The following is a 21457-nucleotide window of genomic DNA, read 5'->3' on the forward strand; positions in this document are numbered from 1 at the left end:
CCTGCCAACTGGGAACGAGCGGAGACGTCAAGGTTAGTCTGTTGTGGAGGGGGAAAAAAATGTGAAAATGGTTTAAGAAACTGACAGAACACATAAATAGTGGTTGCATTTTAGATTCAAGTCAGATATTTTCTCTATAAACCTGCCCGGGTTGTCGCGCATTCGCCCCATCAGGGATTTATCTTGGTAGTGTTGCGTTTGTGATCCTCTATTTTTCCTGTTTCACGCCAGCTGGCTGCTCCTCCCTGCTCACCTACACCACGTCACCATAGAAACCTACCCTCCATCTGTATGGCGGCTTTGTCCTTTCATCCATCTGCACATCATCCCGAGAGGAGATTCATAACAAACACGCTGAGCCGTCGAGACAAATGACACACAAGCAAAGGGTCGCGTTGGGAGAAAGAGGCGTTCTTGGCGTGTGTGAGCGCGTGTGCTGACGTCCACATACACACTGGTCTGATCCAAGATCCAGTCAGTACTTCCTCATATCAGACATGACACAGGGGCACTCGATGACGCACTCGCACGTTCCTCCCGTGCACATTTGTTGTCTTAACACTTTAATTGCTCCAAATTTGCTTCACCTCAAACCGCTTTGGCCACAAGCACAAGCCAACCCCCCCCCCCCCCCACACACACACAGATCCGCAGATTTAAGGAAAAGCCAACGGCTGTGAGATTGGGAGATCCTTTAGGACAGAGACACACGGTAGGTGGGCAGCAGAGGATGCTGGGACATGCAAGGCAGAATTTGGAGCTGTTGCTCTCGAGCGCCTCTTCTTTTGTCCTCTGGGAACTAATGAAAAAAAAAAAGAAATTCCTCAAACCCCCACTTGGGAGTGCTGTTGGCTGTTCATCTCCCAGTCTCCATAGAATCACCTCACTTGTGTGAGAACCAGTCTTTGGTACTATGGACTTCATTTTTGAGCCGTTGCCCAGATCTGCTGACGGAGGGATCCCACAGCCCGGCGGGCAGAGGGCGCTTTGTGCTGTGTGACACATGACTGTCAGCCACAGGATGCAGATCTGTGCCAGCCTGACTTTCCAACTTGTGTTTGCTGCCTGTGTCTCTCACCTACAGGCTGGTGCAACCTTGCAAGGACGCTTTTTGGACAAATTTGGGACAAATTTGTCCCATAAGTGTGTATGTGTGGGTGTTTACGGGAGTGGGCCAGGGTTAGCTGCAGACAGCTTTGTGAAACAGCTGACCTGTTGTCAAGGCAACCGATCTGCAGCAGCACGCCCTGTCGCACTCGCCTCCATTAATGAGCCTTTTTGTCCCCGTTCTTCATTTATTTCTTGAAGTCATTTTTTGTTGTTGTTGTTTTTTACCTTTGGCCCTTATAAATACAAACAATTACCTCTGGTAGCGTTTGAATTAAGCTGTCAGGGCAAATTGTGTTCAGGAAATTTGGTTTCGCTTGTGTTATTTAGAGTTAATTACCCATCCTGATACGGTGGCATTTTATTTTTTCCTTCACTGGGTGAAAAAGCAGCAACTGCCTGTTTCATGAGCCCAGAGTCTTTCCTCCCTGGAGCTGATGGACCCTTATAGAGGACACAGCTAAGCTCCAACTTGGCCTTAATTGTCACATATTCCCTCTGCAGGCTCTGCTCTTCTCATGCTCGGCCTTGTTTTTACTGTCTAATGGTTCTACTCTTCCTCTAAAGTGCTGGAACACGCTTTATCATTTATTTAAAGAGCTCAAATTTCTTCAAGCTATATCTAGCTTACACCTTTTGAAATTATGCACTTAATGGTTTTGCCCAAGGGAGTATTTCAAAAGATTTGGAATGTGAAATATTATTATCATTATTATTATTTTGTATATCTAAGACATGTCTCTGAGCTTCCTTCCTATGCGCAGTGTAAACACTTCAGCGTAACTCTTTTCCCTCCAATCGTCTTGACAACACGCTCGCAGAAACGGTTGTATAATCAGGCCGGTGCTGTCAGGATGTCAGCCTCTGGAGGTGAGAAGGGAAAAAAGGCTCTGACTTGTCAAGTTCCAGCCTAATGAACCTCAAGGATACAGTAACAACACTTTCTCTCTCTGTACTTTCATATTTTGGTATCATTTTACTTCTTTTTTTAAAAATCCCTTCATTTATAGTATTTTTATCCTTATACAGCGTGCGAGAGAGACATCTGCAGGGTGCAGCATCACAGGTTTACAGTGAAACATCACCTGTACTGAACATAACAGAAGCTGGTGCAGGGGTTCATCAGACATTAGTTTTACACTATACAATGCAGAATGATAAAATGTGAGACTTTACGCTAAAGGCCAAATCGCTTAAATGTGAATAAATATTAAATGTATCTAAGTTCGGCTTGAAGGCCCTTCGCTGCGCTGTGCTGCACAAGTATCCATCGGTGATAGTTTAAAGATAAATTGAACACCGTCTTGCAAACGTTTGAAGACACGCGGACAGGCAGAATTCGAAGACCGGGATCCAGCTCTTTAGCTTTACAAAGAATCTGATGGTAATTGTTCGGCAAAAGAGGTTTTGTCACCGCAACAGTAGCCTGATCTGAATGTGGAGCAATGTGGATCTGGAGGGAAGAGACATTTCCAGCACGGGTCAATACGGTACCGTATTAACATCACCAATAATAATCATGGGCGGCCATTTAGCATCTCTACGTGCAATTAGTTCAGGGAAATATTTGCTTAGGCTGGTATATTTCTACACTACCTACCATCTTTGCCAAGTGAGTGTAGGAACTTGTGTGTGTGCCAGTGCCAGAGCCCCGTTAGGCCTGTGTCAGCAATGCCTTGTTGCATCTTTCCTTAGATGCGTGATGCAGTGTCTCGGTGCAATAATGGCCGGCCTGATGTGACGAGGTGTGGCCAAAGAGGCATGCAGTCGTTAAAATGCCCCCCCCCCTTCCCCATGTTGATGGAGTTGCTCCTTGTTATTTCAGAAGAAGATATTTTGCTGATATGAGGCTGAGTAGTGGAAGAAAGTTTTACCTTCAAACAATCGGACCTTATTTTAAAGCCTTTTGAGACGTCCAAGAATCTTAAAAACGTGTGGCTGGATACAGAGGAGCCGGGTCAGGGAACAGGAAGCCGTCTGCACTGTTGCTCCTGTTACCCCCCCTCGCCCGCCCCCACCTGCCTCGTCTTACTCATTTAAGCTGAACATGCTTGCGTTGGTTATGTTCTGTGACAAACCACCCCGGAGATGCAGCAACATGCTCTAATTGTCTCGGCGCGTGGCAACAGATGCTTTACTGGACGCATTAACGCTGCGTTGGTTGTGTCCCCCCTGGTGCTGCGTGAAGACAGCTTTGATGGTGGGAGGGGACGAGGTAGACGGCAGATGTCTGGATGTTCCCAAACACACCAGCAGTCCCGTTCTGACGGCTCCCTCTTGCTGCCTGTGGTCCATTCCTTCCTTCAGGCCACACACCCTGACTCCTGGGTCTTGATCTTGCTGGCTGGCTGGTGCAGCAGCTGTTGGGGGAACTTGATCTGTGTGGAGCCACAGTCCTTTCTTTCCCCTTGGCCTGCAGATGATATGATTGTTTAATATTTAATTTGGTTGTAACCTTTCATCATGGTATATTTCACAGTGTACTTACAGTAGTTTATTGTAATGACTTGTGAACTAAGAATGAATCTGTGAGGACTTTTGATTCCATTACTAAAGGCATTTCTTTTCCTCGATATCCTCAGAGAAAACCTCGTACTGTGTTAGTCAAGGAGGGGAGAGACACACACTCACAGGTACACGCTATTTTTTTACCCCTACTTGTAGATGTTATAAGTTAAATGTTAAGTAAGTGATTTGTGTCTTTTGTCACATGAAACATTTACAATCACAGTTTTGTTTTTCCCCCTGTGTGTGTCATTTGTGGTTAAACAGAAAGGGTTCAACAAGTGAGATTTTAGGCTCACAAAAAGGAATATTTTTCATCTTTTTAGAGTAAAAAGTCCAAAAAGCTGTTGAAAACAGCAGTAACTGGATGACCCAATGTATTTTTGTGTCTTTACATACATACTGTACAAAAGTACGAAGGAGTAACTCTAAAGCTTTATTAGCATTCTTACTTCCTGATTCTAACACTTTTGTGCTAACAATGACCATTATTGTTTATAAAGTCCAGTTTTGCAGATGAGAAAATCAAATAAACTTTTTTTTTTCTGGTCCTGGATTTGGATGTTGTGTTTCTTGTCATTGTGGGCGTGTCTGCATATATATATATATATATATATATATATATATATATATATATATGTATATTTTAGCTTATGTGAAAGACAGAATTTATAATCCTACATAAATACACTGCTGGGGGAGGTAGATACAGACGATTCCACCCAGAACTGGAATGGTCTTCTGCTTTGTTTTCTGAGATATTTTATGTGCTAGAGCTTTGTCTTCGCCTGTTTTTGTCTTATCTCTTGAATGCCCACTGCAGCAGCCTTTTTATTGGGCAGGTTAATGTTCTTGATTGCGGTCTCTATCTTGGCAATGCAGCCTGGGACTTGTTGGCAGGGCTCACTGATGTTATCAGCTCTGATTGCAGACTCACGCCATCATTCAGACCCTCTTTTATTCTGTTAACCTGCATGCTGTTCATTTTCCTGTAGTTTCTGCATCGGTGCATCTGCTGTAAACCTAAATTTATGATTAGACAAGCCTTATAAAGAGGCTTTGCTAGGAACAAACCTATCATCTGGTTTAAATTACTTTTGTCAACATGAACCATTTATCTTAAAACTTGTTTTAGAATTATATTTTCTCAGGTATTCAGGTCACATTAAGCTAAAAAGGTCTTTTTACTAACTATGTAGGCTTTAACTGTCATCTCGTTAATATTAGCACTGGCATCCACCTTTTAAAGTAGTAAACTTACATAAGGTCTGCTGATAAAATTGCCAACCCAGCTTTTTGCTGCTATCATAGATGCTTTGTCACAATAATAAGCCATAGCGCATATGCTCAGATTTGCCATCTATTTCAATGGGGCCCTTGAGTCAGGTCCTTGTTAGCCGCTGCCCAATAAGCTTCGGCCTAATGAAGTGTCAACCAGAGATCTGGGAGAGCGGACCAGATGAATATGGCTGGTGGCCTCGGAGCGTGGCAGAGAGCTCAATCCTAATGCTGTTATCCAGGAGGTCAGTCCATTCTGCTTTGGCCCGGCTGAGTTTATCAGCACTTCATGATGCGCTGGATGGTGTTGGCGTTGAAAGAGCACCACTATCGTGGTGTTTCCCCAGGAATGGAAAACATTTCAATAGTCGTTGACCTTCTGACCTCAGCATGTTTGCACGGCGTTGTTTTGGCCACCGGGGAGCCACCGTTCTCTCCCCAACCTTTATCAGCTCCCTCCTCGCCATCTCTTCATTCATTAACACTCCATTTGTTGCTCGTGTCCCGTGGAGCTTTCCTCTCTGCTGCTTATTGCTTAGCTCATCCTAATGCTGCTGATGAGCCTTAAATGTGCAGATGGTCCACTTCATTTGGACTTATTAAGTTGCTGCTCTTTTTACACCATCCGTTTAGCTGTTTTCGTCTGCGCCCCTGGACTGATAGATACCTCCACTTGTTATGAGTCTGGAAACGCATGATGTATGATTTCTTGGCCGTTGTAAAGTTGTTGTCTGACGTTTACTGTTCATCGGTGATCATTCATCATGTGTCTGTAATATATTGCATACCTGTTTATTTACAATAGCTCCTTTCTGAGAAGGTTCTGGTGATGGTCTCCTGGTGTGTTTGCTTACTCATCTGTGCACAAACACACAAATTAACACTCGGCTTGTTTCTCTTCTAGCCAACACCAGGGCGTGTTTCCCTCAGCAAGGTAACTCAACGGGCAAACAGCGCCCTGCTCTTTTGTCTGTGCTTATCCATTAATTTTTCAGGTCACATACTTTTCATTCTGCGTCCATACTCTGTCTTTCTGGCTGTCTCCTCCCTTCCATTACTGTGTCTTCCACCCTCGGTGCAATGTCAGCTAAAAGGCCAAAGGCTGTCAGAGTGATGTGTCCTCTTAAAACAGGCGGCCAAATAAGAAACTTCCAGACAAGGACTGGGAATATGCAGAGAAGGTCACAGAGGGATGGACGCAGGGAGAGCTCAGTTTTAGTAACACAAACTGGTATATGACCTTTGGACACCTGGATTTTGGTATTTTTTCAAAATAAAGGATGGCAAAACAAAACCAAATAAATATGATTGCACAGGAATTTAGCTTTTTCTTTTTCTTCCATTCACAACTTAAAAAGAATGAACCATCCTTCAGGGAATCATTCTGTCCTGATGGCAAATAGTCTAACATTCCTCCATCTCGCTCTCTCTCTCTCTCTCTTGTTCTCTTTCTGGCTTTTTTCCACGTCCTTGTTTCTGCTTCATTTGCTTTCACTTGTGCGTGTTTGTTTGGCGTGTGTGTATGCCTGAAATCTTTGTGCGTTTTTGTGTGAGGATTCATCTTGCACACTTTCCCTTCCCTTTCTTCTTTGACCCCCCCTCCCCACCCACCCTTTCTCCTTTTCTGTCCTCATCTTCAGATCCTGAGCGTGGCGGCGGTCACTTAATATCCAGAGATGACCTGGAGTATCCACGGGAGTACCGAACGCTGGGGAACAGCGGTCGGCGCTTCTCAAATGTTGGCTTGGTGCACACATCAGAGCATCGCCACACAGTCACCGCCGCCCAGAGCCTGGAGGCCCTGACCAACCTCCACAAAGCTGACATGGAGCGTAAGAGGGATGCCTTCATGGATCACCTGAAGAGCAAGTACCAGCAGCAGCAGCAACAGCAGCTGCAGCATCCCCACCACAGCCCACACCACACCCCCCCATCGCCCTCCCCCTCTCACGCGAGCATGAGGGGCACGTCAGACCGATCTGTGCGTGAACAGGTACCGTAACAAGATTGATAACTCTCATTCTGTGTTAACTTTATTTGATTCTCCGCTTAAATTGATTTCTTTAAGGTCAGTCGTAGGTTTAATAAAGTACTGTGTCCTGTGAGCCTTTCACACGGGGCTACGAGCCTTCCCTACCAACATTTGTCCCTCTTCTAAAAGTTGCTGACAGCAAAATTTCCTGCTCAGTAGTTACATATTCATCTAGCAAAGGACTTTAGCAGTTGATAGATGAACTCAATAAGGGAACAAAGTGAAGCTGGACACTCGTATCGTGCTTGTTGAAGGTAGATTGTACTTGAATTTAGTCAATTTAACTACACTGTGCAAAAGGATGATTAAAAAGTTGTTTTTCCTTTGATTCTCTGCCATGGGAACCCATGGAGTAAGTACTAGCCCAAGCTAAGAGGCAAAATTAGCAAAAGGAAGCTCTCACAAGCCAACATATTGTATTTTATATTTAGCACCATCTTCCACTGTGTAAGGTTGTTATGGAAGACAAAAGTTGAAAGACTGCATTGAAATGAGAGAGAAGCTGAGATGAAAGGTGGGGGAGAAAGCATTTGAGAGACAGGTGGAGTCCACAGTTGCCGTGGCAACCTCTCCCATAAATGGCAAGTGGGGAGCTCACGTTGCAAAGGTCAGGCTGTGTCAACAAAGAGAAAATGCACAAAAAAAAATTGACGCAGATTGAGTAAATGAGGACTTGTGAAAAATGTTTAAAAATCAGCGAGGAAAGTGACATTTCCTGGAGTGACGGGGCATTTTCGCTGCACCAGGGAGGGAAGCATTAGAGCCCAGGTTTGTCGTGTGAATATGGGAGTGGAGGGGGGGCGGAGGAGGAGGAGGAGGAGCCGAGGGAGAACGCAGCAGCCAGTCAAACAGCCGCGCAGCTCAATTATCCAGCACCAGCGTGAGCCAGCCACCCATCTGCGAAGGAGTTAATCGGCTGGTGTTGTAATGAATTAAATAAAGAGTTTCCACTGCATGTGCTACTGGAAAGCCACAGAGAGAGAGAGAGAAAGAGAGAGAGAGAGTGGGTTGTAGAAGCAGAGCGAGCGAGCAACGACAAAAATGTGATGAGGATTTGCTGCACCTGATGGATAGCCTGGGATGACGAGAGTGTTGGACATGCACAGGTGCACTGAAGGTGAGAGACGACTGTGAGCAGGAGAATGGAAGATGTTTTCATGGGTTCATGTGTGTGTGCGTGTGTGACAGACAGAGAGGCTGCGGGGTGCTGTTTCGACTCCACACCTGTTGTATTGTCTTTATTGTAGGCAAACTCAGAGGAGATGAGGCTGTGAAGTGGGTGAGCATTCACTAGACGTGCAGACTAGCGCACGTGCTTCTGAAGTGTGAACGTAAGAGAGGCTGTAGTGACACCCAGCTATCAAAAGACTGGCGGGGAACTGAAGGGGAAACAGTAGGAGCGATTGAGGTGGAGGGTGTCGAGGGGATGACGACATGAAAAAGCGATGTGGGTGGAGGAGGGGTGGTGCGAGTATAGCCTGCTTTACATGCAGGTCAGGTAATGCAGCACTCGACTCCACGAGGCTACATCCTTCTGTTGTGGCCAACTCCAGCAAACGCACACCTGTGTGTAGACTCTGTGTGTGTGTGTGTGTGTGTGTGTGTGTGTGTGTGTGTGTGTGTGTGCGTGTGTGCATCGCTCTCTGCAGCAGTCATCCCCCCTCAGGCAGGTCAACACACAGCAAACCAGTTATGCTCCTTGTTTGCAGCTCAGGTTATATTTATTCCAGCAGGACATTAAATGTTTTTCGTATTTGAATAGGTATTCAGCCATGTTTTCTCTTACTCCGTGACTCATATAACAATGACTTAGCACGATGAACGAGTGATGATAGCATCTATTTAAGATTGATCCCTCCAGGTCGCTCACAGACAATATTTGAGACTCAAAGTCCAAACACAGTGTGTGTGTGTGGGGGGGGGGGGGAGTGATGTAAAGCAGGAGGACTGTCTATGTTAGGTGAGTAGTGTGAGATAAAGCTCATGAAAGCAGCAGAGAGGAACCCTTGCATTTTGTAGGAATGTAAAATCATTAATGTTGCGTAAACTGCAGTTATTCACGGTGCCAATGAGCTGATGTCAGACCAGCAGAGCCAAGGACAGAGTTCTCCCGTCTGCAAAATGACTGACACGTGATCTGGTCGTCAAGGCCAACGTGAATCAGTTATTAAAAACAAAAAAGTACCATTTTTTTTAATTAAACTACAAATAGACTACAAATAGGCCATCTAAGAGAAGCACTGCGTTTCTGTTTTACATATTAAGATCTAGGAAGATGATAATCACCATATTATTTAAAAAAAACAGTATTGTTTTTTGAGGGGGGGGGGGTAATTACGAACCTTTAGAAAACCAACAATAGGGACTCAAATACAGAATGAAAAGGTTTAAATGTCTGCAAAACCCTCAGAAGCTGGACAGCAAGGCTGCGGTTTGTTTAAAGTCAGACACAATATAAGGCTTCTCTGCTAAAAGATTAATTACTTTCTTCCTCTCTGGGTGGGGCGACATGCAAGTCGCAATATTTCTTTCCTTGCATGAGGCTTTCTCCCTAAATTACCTCTTTCTATAAGCTAAAGTTCCCTCAGTGCAACTGCATTGCTGTAAAGGCCATAAAGACTCTGTAGTCTGTTAAAACAGCAGCAAAGCGAATGATGAGTGACGCACCAAGGACGCAGCCAAGACTCACTCTAAAGGCAACTGAGCTGCTTTATGATAAAGGGGACTTTCTTATAGGATAACCACACATGCTGTCTTCTATAGAAGCCTATAGGATAAACAAACACTGTCTGCTTGTCTTCTATAGTAGCTCAGGACAGTTTTTCCATGTTGTGATGTCCTTGAATTGGGTTTCCAGCAATTACCAGTAAAGACCAACATAAAGCTTTCACAGACTTCAAGCAGCAGGTACCCCCCACCCCCCCACCCCACATCCATATATATATAAATAAATCAAAGCAAAATTATTATATGATGCAACATACAAAATAGTTCCCAGCAAATCGGACGGACACCGAAATTCTCCTCAGTGTCACATCAAAGAGGTTCCTTTAATAATAGCTTTGACATACGTTGGCAGAATGTTGGAAGCTACGGGGAAAAGAAAGTGTGGGTTGAGTTGAGGCGCTTTATCCCTTTTTCTTTTCAGTTCTGTGCCAGAGAGGTTAGGCACGCATGGATGTGCATGCCGGTATTTTAACATTCGGAATTGGAAGGAGCAAAAGTTCCCTCTCTGCCCGTCTTAAGACGTTTTTAGAAAGGGTTCAAGTGATTGTGGTTTGCTTCCGTGTTCACTTTACAGCATCATGGCGTCCTTTAAAACAGGAAATCTCTTTTTCTGGAGCATACTGCAGGAATGGAGTTGACTTTAAGAAGGCATTTTCCCCCTATTCTAACACTATTAAACTTTTCACAGTCTTTGACTTTTGTAATATTTCAGTTTGCACAAGGGTGTTTGTACAGGTGTGTTGAAATAGAACACACAGAGCCAGGCTGTATCTGACAGCGTTAGATCAGTTTATTTACAGTTCATGGTGAGGTACGTGAATGAGGAGTTAAAGAGTTGCATAACATGAAAATATTCGTTCATATAAGGTTATATTGCGAATTTGCTGTATTGAAATCAAAAGTTGGAATGAGAAACTACAAGTTTTCCTGAATGTAACTTTTTTTTTTGTCCACCCTCTGTGCCAGGAGAATAATGTGGTTCCTACAGAACAGAATGAAAATCACTTTAGATAAGAACTAGAAGACATTTGGACTAGAATTGAACTCACTTTTATTCATTTTGTCATTTCGAGGTATTTCTGTGCTATCAGCGATGATTGCGTATTATAAATGGAAAGCTCACTGCCTGAGACCTTTGTCAGCATGTGTGCACATTTTCATATTTGACAGAGAGAGAGAGAGACATAGAGAGAGACATAGAGAGAGAGAGAGAGAGCGCCCAAATGTGAGTCTCAGATGGAAACGTTGCTGGATGTGGGTCAGGAATGAAAGCGGAGACAGGCCAGTTGCTCTGCCGTTGGCTGTGATGAAAATGTTTGCAAGTGAGGCTCCAGTATCAGCTCTGCTTGATTCGATTCTGCTCTTTTCATTTCATTCTTATTATAGTAACCCGACTCGCTCAAACGTGGCTGCCCCGTCCTGTAACACGAGCCAGCTTTCTCAACGTGGCTTTAATAGCATTTAATCTGGCTGTCAGCAACATTTCAAAGGTGGACAGAGATAACTCATTGAACAACAGCTCCGAAGGGGAGTTTTCGGGATGATAAATTGTGGTTTTCCTTTTGTCACTAAATATCAGCCATCATGGGCCAAAAAACCTAACTTTTCTCTGTGTTTCCCTCCCTTCCCTCTGCGTACTCTGCAGCAACAGCCCAACTACTGGAGCTTTAAGGTCAGTGCTGCATGCCCCTGTGTGTTCTGTTATCCCTCCTTCTATTTTGTGTGTTTGTGTGTGTGTGTTTGTGAGTTTTTGCCAATACGTGTGTCCTCTACTGCTGGGTCATGTCAGACTCCTCAGGCATCAGCTTGTCTCCTCGGTCCTGAACACACAGCTTACTTGGCATCTCTCTCTTTGTGTGTGTGTGTGTGTGTGTGTGTGTGTGTGTGTGTGTGTGTGTGTGTGCGCGCGCGCGCGCGTGTGTGTGTAAGGGTTTTTGGTGGCAGAGGTGTCCAGGGAGGTGGCAGCTTAAACTTCTCCAGCTTAATTTAATCTGCAGGAGAGGATTCTTTCTGGATTTATGATACCACAGTGAGCGGGCATTAATGACTGGGAGTCATGTGACCCTGCTGGAACTGAGTGAGACATTAAGGAGAACGTTTAGATCTGCTGTTGATGCATAAATTAAACGACGCTTTGCTACGTGCCTGTCAGCTCTGCCCATCCATAACCAACATATTAGTCCAACTGTTGATCTTACTAGTAGTTTTGTTTGTGTGTGTGTGTGTGTGTGTGTGTGTGTGTGTGTGTGTGTGTGTGTGTGTGTGTGTTGTGAGGGAGGAGTAGAGCCGAGGGCTTCTTTAAACCCATCACATGTGCTCACAGTATCATTCAGACAAGGTAGAAATGCCACTGACTATCAGTGTTCTTGTGCGGTGACCCGTGCAGAGGCTCTCTCCCTCTTTTTCTCTGATAAACCTTTCACATAAAATTACTGCAAAACAATTTAATCGAATCTTTGCAGAAAGATTTAATTTGAAACACACAACATTAAGTTGAATTGTGTTTACTGAATGTCTTTTTTAGGACAGTATGGAGGTTGCACATGTTTCTCTTTAAAGATGGCAAAATAAAGACTTTATTATCTCAGTGGTCCATATGCTAACTGATTTTAGCCTAGTTGCATTCAATATAGTCTAACACCTTTTATATTTGACACCATCCTTCTACTTTCACACAAAAGCTCCATCCTACTCCCTCCCTTGTGCAAGCAGCTCGAAAAATGTATTTCTCCTGGTCAAGATGTTAATAATAAATATTAAATGCTACTGCATTGTGATTTATATTTGTCTAATTGCAGAAACATTTGTAAATTACCAGTGTGTTACAGCCGCACTGGCCTGAAATTGTACTGGTGCCTGCGGATGAATGAAGGAGTGTTGGACATTCTTACAAATCCCCACCATCATGGCAGGAAGTTTATTGTCTTCTATGCGGGTTTTTTCTGAGAAAGGAGAATCCTGCAATCTCAGGAGTAATTTGCCTTTGGAAGGAGGAAGCTATTGTGTCTCTTGTCTTTTTAAATAATCCCAATACGTCAATGTACAATTGACAACAATAGTGCAGGAGAGTAAATTGCTCCATGTATTGACAGCTCCCGTTATTACAAAAAAGGGAGGATAGAGATGGAGGGGGGAGTGTGAGCCAAGGCACAGGATTAGGGTAGGATTTAGAAAAGTTTCAGATAACTTTACAATAGGGGAAATGATGTCAACACATATGCCAGATGAATGTGTTTTTTAACATTCATGCCACAGTTTTAGACCTAAATGCAGAATTATAGAAAGCAACTGCAGCAAACAACACCGTCCACGGCCTTTTAGAGAGGGAGGAGCAGGCAAATATGTTGACATGAAGCAGTTGACGTGAAATTGGGGAGTGGATTTAGGACACTTGAGTGACAGGGGGTAAACAGGAGGGAGAAGCAAGAACAACTGGAGTCAGCGGGAGCCAGAACCTTCCGGGAAGCAGAGATATGAAGAATATAAATGAGAAAAGCTATAGAGAAGAACAGCCGCCACTGTTGAGGAGTGAGGCTTTTGATTTGAAGCATTTAACACGTGTCTCTGGGACAGTACCAGAGACACAGCAACTCTTCCTCTTGACTGTCATTTCACACATATCAGACAGTGTTTGATATTTATGCTCCCTTTTCGTTGGATACAGCAGCCCTCACAGTAACATGCCAAATGATTACAGAATATCAGAAATTACACCTCTAAACTTCCGGTATATGTGTGTATATCTGCCGCCTGCGACAATATCTTGTGTGTGTAACTGTGTGTGAATGTGTGCGTGTGAGTGTGTCGTTTTTCCTTGTACAAGTGCAGTAAGAGGCAGAAAGCCCACATGGTGGCACGCTGTAAAGGGTTTAATGCAGTTTGTAGCCCAAGGACTGTTGTCAGGGTGCCATGTGCTGCTTCCCCCTCCTTTCATTTCTGATCCTCCCATTCTTCACTCGCTCCTGTGCCGCCGTGGTCGTGTAGTGAAGAGTTCTCAAAAGTAATCGAGTGCCGTTGAAAAGTCAGAATCACTTTAAAGGAATAGATAGAGGTGCAGCAACAGCAGAGGGTGGCGTAGATATAGACCCCGTCTTCCTTAGAAAACCATCTCCGTCTCTTAGCACAAAGAAGAGCTGCATAACTAGATGGCTTGTGTACAAGTGTTTGTAAGGTTTATTGCTGAAATATATTTTAAGAGTCCTTAACATTTAAACCTCCAATAAGATATTGGAATGCAAGTCATGAAGAATAACTACACCCCTTGATTTTGGACATTTTTTAAACAATGTCTTGATTGTGGGCAGAGCTTATGGAGCGTTTAAGACACATTCAGCTGCTCTCCAACAGCAATTCAACCTACTCGCCGAGCGAACACTGGTGGTCCGTGGAGAAACGTGCTTTCGAATCCTCATCGCCTTTGTCAGCCAATAGCAAAATTTGGTTGTAATAGCCGGGTTTCAACCCATAGAGGGCAGTCTCTCTTACTTTTAAAAACAAAATAAGCTCATTTGGAATACTTTGACAGAAAATGTCATTAATTTGGACCAGAAACAATCAACAACATTACTTCATACCCAATTCCACGTGTTTTCAATAGGGGGGAAAAAGTGGTTTGGGGCTGTAGTTACTTTTTAAATTGGACATAAGGCTAGATAGTGATAAAAGGAAATGCAACACAATGTGGCCAGTAATATATCTGAGCCGTGAAAGTCTCACCGTAGCTGTCAGAACATGATACATTTGCAGGATAGCCTCTTTCTACTGGTCTGTCAGTGGCAATTTTATTCAGCGTGTTTACAGATTTGATGAATGAACCCCTTTAAAAAATACAGTGGGGTTATCTTTCAGCATCACCTCCTGCCACCATTATCGGTGGCTGCAGCACATTGACACTGAAGGTTATGTGTCAGACAAAAACCTTCCTATTTCTGCTTCTTAACGTTCTAGCCATGCTGATGGGATTCCCTCACAATGTCAACAGAATGTATTGGGAATTAAACAGTCAACAGAGGCTCCATCTGAATGAGGGGGGGTTTGATCACTGTCCAGGAAAACAACCCAAATGAACCTGCTTGTCAAGATGCATTAAACCACTTAAACAGTTAACTCTTGGATCTTCACGTGTCAAATGACAGATGGGTGATGTAAGCCGTTTAATTAGTTACACAAATATAGATATGCAACAGGGTTTATCGCATTGCTACAGATAATTCATCATCAAAAAATAAAGGGAAATCATAGTTGATTTTGTCAAATTTGCAAGTGTCTATTGTGCGTATTTTAAGAGTCGGTTTGACTCAAAGTAAAACTTGGATCAAACAGTGGGGGTGGTGCTGTGTGCTCATGATGCAATGAGGAAAATACATACAAACCGACTGTAATGTGGCTCGGGGTGTGTTTGTCTCAGCAGACAGCATTCTGTGAGCTCATTACATCAGAGTCTCTGGGCTCAAGGGACTGCTGCGGGGGGGGGGGGATAAGGGAGCCGTGCAGTTCACTGAGCTCAGCCCAGCTGCATGGGCTTTCAGGGAGAGCTGTCTCAGTACAAACCAGCAGGATAAACCCACAGTAACAGCCTAGATTTGCATGAGCCTCTCCTCCCATCCCATAAGCACTTGTTTAAAGTTTATAGCAGAGTAGAGACAAGGATTTGGGTTTGGGAGGTGTGGAGTGTTGAACAAACATGAAAGGCAAATTTGCTGGATGCTAACCTGGAGTATATTTTGTCACCCAGCAAAGGTAATTCTTCAAGCCTGATTGTCAGGAGTGCGATGCTATTTGCGCCTATTTTTTACGGCATTCTGCTCATAATAAACACCATGACAACAGTATTTTTTTTTTAGCGAATGGTTTGTAGCTGAAGCATTGTCAAGGTCTTGCTAATCCTGTTATTTGGTTCATTGTGTGGCTGCTCATTGTGTGTTTGGTGTCTGTTTTCTGGTTGGTTTTACTTTATTCGCCCTTTACAATCGATTCTCTTCGCTTGGATGTTACCTCTTAGTGCAATCTTGCGTGTCTCAATTTTTGCTTTTTCCTTCCAGAGTCGTAGTCCTCGGCATTCCCAGTCTACGCAGTCTGGACTCGCCGACCAGGCAGCCAAGCTCTCATTTGCCTCTGCTGAATCCCTGGAAACGATGTCAGAAGCTGACGTTCCTGTTGGTTTCAATCGGATGAACCGATTGCGCCAGAGCCTACCTCTGTCCCGCTCTGCCAGCCAGAATAAGCTCCGATCTCCAGGTTACTGAGACAGTCTGCCTACCCATCTGCTTGATTGTGTTAGAAGATTAAAGAACTTGAAAACTGTCAGATTATTTATCCTAAAAGCTTGAATGTTAAAAAAAAGCATCTGCAGTCCACGAAAAGAAACAGATGTGGAGCGTCAGTCCCCAGTTATGTAGTACTGGGAGCCCAGTTTAAAAGGACAGTAGGTGTCAAAATTTAGATTTGCTTGATTGCAGACCAAGAAAAATGAGACGCTTAGATTATATTGCTGTTCAATTTACATTGGCTTTATATTGCATCTTATCAATGTATCTTCATGGCTGGTGTGGATTCATGAAGTTAGGAATGCGATGTTATATAGGGTAGAATGTGATTAAGAAGAGTGTGTAAAACAGAATATACAGTGACAGACAGAAGAGGGAAAAGTCAATGCCAAGTCTCTCCACTTTATGTTTCTTTACTTACTTTTACTTACTTATTTTCTTTCTTTTCTTCTCTCCAACTTGTTGTCTTCAACTTTGTTTGTTCTTTTGTTTGTCTCTTGGTGTTTGAAGATGAATATTCAGGTTAGTCAGGCAACAAACCTACCTTTGCTCTCTAAGTAAGTGCTGTCACATTCCACGGGGTGGAGCCATTATATCTAATATCTGCCACCTTTCTTTCACTTTGATTTGAGGTAAATAGTTTTTCATATCCATAGGTGTAAAAAAAACCCATCACCATATGATGTTGCTTTTGTTAGAAGTCAAATCGTACATTTAGAAATAATAAATTCAAGCTGAGAACAAGCCACAGATTGTCCTAATAGTTGATCTACAGAATCCCCCCCCACTCAAAAAACATGCTTAAACCTTTTCTTCCCTGCTCCACATTAGGTGTGCTGTTCCTGCAGTACGGAGACGAGACACGCCGCGTGCACATCACTCACGAGTTAAGCAGCTTGGACACGCTGCACGCTCTCATCGTGCACATGTTTCCTCAGAAGTTGACAGCCGGTATGCTAAAGTCGCCAAACACGGCCATCTTGATCAAGGATGAGGCCCGCAACGTCTTCTACGAGCTTGAGGATGTCCGAGATATCCAGGACCGCAGCGTCATCAAGATTTATCGCAAGGAGCCCATCTATGCTTCTTACCCTGCTGCGGCGCACCTGGCCAACGGAGACCTGAGGGTGAGTAGACACCAGCTAGATTTGAAAGTTGATGACTTTCCATTCAATGGCCGCTCGAGTGGGACACATCAGTTAATAATGACTGTGTGTTTGTGTTTCATGCTAACTGGATTGTTGTTGCATTGTCTTGTATATGGCTTAATCATTTTACAGTTGGCCTTCCTGGGAGCATATTTTCTTATCTTCAAGTAGGCCATCTGTTGCTGAGCAGACACTAGAGAACAATGTTTCTTTGTGAAAACAGCATATTTTAACATCCAAATCTATTTATGCTTCACTGAAGCTGAAGGAAGCCTGAGGGAGACAATTTAAAAAAAATTATTAAATACGAACCTGCTCACCGTCTGTATTATTCACTGAGTGTAGGTAATACAGCTGCTACTCGCTGGTATAATAAGACAGTGAAAAGCATCAGTATGCAGTATTTGACAGTGGGTAGCATTTCTCTCTATCATCTTCTTGGCTGTCTGTCATATTTTATCAACCTACACTTGGAGAACATGGCAACCTCTTCCCTAAGGTTCCAGTGGTAACACCGTTTTCCGCCTGTTCCTTTAGAGGGAGATGGTGTACTCTTCACGCGACTCCTCCCCTACTCGCCGTCTCAACACCCTGCCCTCCTCTTCGGGCAGCGCATCCTCTGGCTCTCCATCCCGCTCGCGCCTCTCCTACAGTGGGGGCCGTCCACCGTCCTTTGCCAGCCCCCACTCTCAGCTCGAACAACCGCGACATCCGCACCATCCCTCCGCTGGGCACGGCGTCGATGCCGCCCTCTCACCATCACCCAGTGCTATTCTGGAGCGCCGGGACGTCAAGCCTGACGAGGAGGTGTCTGCAAAAAACTTGGCACTAATGAAGAATGAGGGACTGTATGCAGATCCCTACAGCTTGATGCACGAGGGCCGGCTCAGCATCGCCTCCACTCAGTCGTTAGCCACCATTGGAGACCCTTTTAACTTCCCTGTGTCCACTGGTCTGTACAGGCGGGGCTCTGTGCGTTCTCTCAGCACCTACTCAGCAGCTGCTCTCCAGGGAGACCTGGAGGACTCCCTGTACAAGCCTGGAAGTTCTCTCTATTCTGACACCTACTCTTCAGCCACACTTGGAATGGGTTTTCGAATGCCTCCCTCATCCCCGCAGAAAATCACCGACATGCATATGAGGGATAGAGACTCCTATTCCAGTTCACCAAGCCGAGCCTCTCCTGTCAGGCAAACCTTCCGCAAGGACTCGACTTCCTCATCTGTATTTGTAGAGAGCCCAAAGTCAAGGCCCAGCTCAGGTTCAGAGCCCCTGTGTCTGACCGCTGGCCCTGGGGAGGGTGGCAGGACCACATCTGTCTTTGGCTCTTCAATGTCTGCACAAGACTCGGATAGCAGCAGGTTGGTTTATGTGTGTTTGGTGAATCTCATAAGCTGCATCAATATCATTTTCTCAAAAACCTTTTTGTGTATGTTCATCCTCTCAGTCTAAATTCTGTAATGTCTTCTGCAACACTTCTTTGGTGTGCAGGTTTTTGGTCATCCGAAGCATTTTCTTTTGCAGGGACCATCGCCTGGAGCGTATGGAGGCAATGGAGAAACAAATAGCTAGCCTTACTGGTTTGGTCCAAAGCGTGTTGACCAGAGCACCAGACAGTGACAGCACGTAAGGTTTTGAAATATGACCCATTAATCTACACAAGATCTCATGTTTGCCTAAACACACTGGCAGGAACTGCGGGATCATTATCAGCAGTATCAGTCCCAGAGTGCAGCACATTGTGAGAACACATTCGTAAAACACACAAACAAAGATAATATTAATAATAAGTAGCGCGTTTGCATCACTAATGCATCTAGAAGAGACGGATAATTAGACATTGTGTCTTGCTGTGTTTCACTAAACTGGATCGGACTGGATCCTCTAACAACTGCAGGCTCCACATATCAGTCGATGCTTGAGAAATGCAGACATGACGCAAAGTTGTATTTGCCATTTCATCACAAATTAAATGTCACAGTGAACAAAGAGCACTCGCCCTCATGTCAAACGGTGGAAGAGTTTGGAAAAGTGCAGGAAAACTTGCACAACGGGGCTCCGATGCTTCAACTGGCAACTGCACTGGGTGGTGGTCGCTCCGTTTGTTGGGAACTGGGCTGAGGGGTCTTGGTTTGAGCCCCAGTGCAGACAAACAGGAAAAGTCTTCTGGTAGTAGGTGCCAGAACACCTTCAGAGTACTGCCGAGGTACCCTTGAGCAAGATGTGGGGTCCTGCGATGAACAGCAACTGTGTACCCCCCCCCATGACCCTAAAAGGGATAAAGCGGTTAAGAAGACGAGACAGGAGATTTATAACCAGCTTTTTTTTTTTAAAACAATTTAAAAAAAACACTGAACAGAATAAATTACGTTGCATCTGTCATATTTGGTTTGAATGTGTGTATTATCTATTTTTTCAAGCATCCTCAAATCTCTTGGTGCATGTTAGCTGCAGCCAAGATTAAGAGCAATGTGCCCACGCTGTTATTACATATAGTGATGTGGATAAATCATTTCCACTCTGGATGTGCATATTTACTACCCGCAGATTAAAACAGCCCATTTCTGCGTGCAACTGACACTCACGTCACTTGCTGCTGCCTGTAAAACTGGAAACCTTTTGAATCTTTGCCATTTATGTGTGATTTTTGCCATATTTAACTGCACACAATGGAACCTTTTTAATGATTTTCTGGCCCAAATCAGCAGTTTGATACAGTCTGATAAAAAAGCGACTTGCACCAACCCAAATGATAAACACAGCTACGATTAGACCTGCTTGAGCCGCGTGAAAACACTCCTTTGTGTTCACGAGTGGAGATGAACACCGTCATTGCCTTGCCCTGTGGCCGTTGATCCTCAGATGCGGCCTGCTGCGTCTCTGCATGATGGCGGGCTGCCCTCCAGACCAAGGGACGGAGTTCTCACGGCCATTACCTTTCTCTTCCAGCGAGAAGACCGAAACCAATAGCGACGGCTCTGCCACTGCAGGTGGGGAACTTACATTCTGGTCGCCGTGTTCTGTTGGTTATTTAATTGCTTTTCTGTTCACTCTAAATGAAACAGACTGTTATACAAAACTAGATGCTCCCTTTTCATTTCTTCTGCCTAAAGTAAAGGTGAAGATTTTTCTCGACTGCCGGTGGCTGGTGTAAACACAATGGTTTTTATTTCAACGCCTCAATCCGTGGAGAAAAAAACATTTCATTTTTAACCAGCATTAGGACTTCAGATACAGGCTGACGGGTGGGCTGTATTCATGTTTAAACATGACAACGCTTGAAACTGTTGAACTGTGATAAGGAAGCAGGCCAGACTAAGGAGACTCTCAGCAGACATAACCCTCTTAGTGAGATAATTACTGTAATAACAAGGATAGATTTGAACTTTTGGCTCAGTGGTGGTTGGTGGAGGTTGAAATGTTCAATACATTTAATCTCGCAACTTATTTGAGTCCGTTTAACTTTCCTGTTTTTGTTCTATTCATGTTGAATGCTTTGCTTTATTTTGGAACGTCATCTCACACAATCCAAATTTCTCTATTACGGTACCACATCGACACTGAGCCCGTATTGGATGTTGGACCTTGTGAAGCCCCCCTGCACACTGTCCACACCCTCAGCCCATTGCCAAAGTCATTATAAAATCCAAACTCTGTAAAATTAACTTCAAAGACGTTCCTGTCCCTCCTAGTTTCAATCCCCATCTCATTAATTTCTCAGTAACACGCTCACTTTTTCTATATTCCAGCTGGACGGCTAAAGCAGAAAGGTAGTTGCCATCTTTTGCTTTCTTTCACCCTTTTTTCTTTCCTATCAATCACCTTCCACGTCTCTCTGCTTTTAGTGTGGGAATTCAGTGTCATCAGGGGACAGGTAGCCTCCTTGCCCCTGTCCTGACTTTTCCCCCCTGGTTAGACTTCTACAGACCAGAAATTCATCTCTCTGTATTGAGTTCTTGGAATTTCTGTCCAGTTTTGCCTTTGGGAATTTATGATGGGTGTGTTGTTCTTGAACGGACACTTTGTAAATGTGTGCACTGTGTGTCCGCTGATTATGATTGAGTGGGGGGTTCTGTTCTGGAGGCATATCTGAATGTCAGAACAGCAGCAGAGTCATTGACCATACTCATTACTCAAAGCCCTGTGTTAATGTGTGTTACAATAACACTGTGGTTATCCCCATGTGTGTAACTAAACACAGTAATTGCACTTCCATATAGGTTACTAATGAGCTCACATTTCCCCCTGTAAGCATTAGTTGTATGGAAGAGTGTGTGTGCGTGCGTATGTGTGTATTCGAACCCGAATGCTGCCTGATTGTAAATCTGCCTGGATCAAAAACTAACCATTTTTTCTTCCAGTGACCTCTGTGAGCTCTTGTTGACCCACGTTTC

At 44.2% G+C, this 21457-nt stretch overlaps 1 protein-coding gene across 15 annotated transcripts in view; it reads left to right on the plus strand.

The window, feature by feature from the left end:
• Positions 1–21457, plus strand: part of srcin1a (SRC kinase signaling inhibitor 1a) — a 57699-nt gene that overhangs the window by 21684 nt on the left and 14558 nt on the right. For 8 of the 15 annotated variants that reach the window (XR_003888417.1, XM_029835863.1, XM_029835864.1 and 5 more), the window contains 11 exons: positions 3690–3740; positions 5795–5824; positions 6531–6883; positions 11295–11321; positions 15691–15886; positions 16426–16437; positions 16747–17042; positions 17601–18424; positions 18588–18689; positions 19926–20053; positions 20813–20833. Coding sequence is in view for 14 of the 15 variants with exons in the window: in XM_029835863.1 (XP_029691723.1) it covers positions 3690–3740; positions 5795–5824; positions 6531–6883; positions 11295–11321; positions 15691–15886; positions 16426–16437; positions 16747–17042; positions 17601–18424; positions 18588–18689; positions 19926–20053; positions 20813–20833 (2040 nt within the window). In the remaining variant the exon portion in view is untranslated. Of the gene's footprint in view, positions 1–3689; positions 3741–5794; positions 5825–6530; positions 6884–7775; positions 8040–11294; positions 11322–15690; positions 15887–16425; positions 16438–16746; positions 17043–17600; positions 18425–18587; positions 18690–19925; positions 20054–20812; positions 20834–21457 lie in introns of those variants that run through there. The other 7 variants (XM_029835867.1, XM_029835868.1, XM_029835866.1 and 4 more) reach the window with 6 other exon arrangements.

The sequence above is a fragment of the Takifugu rubripes genome, chromosome 5, assembly GCF_901000725.2.
Source record: "Takifugu rubripes chromosome 5, fTakRub1.2, whole genome shotgun sequence".
NCBI lineage: Eukaryota > Metazoa > Chordata > Actinopteri > Tetraodontiformes > Tetraodontidae > Takifugu > Takifugu rubripes.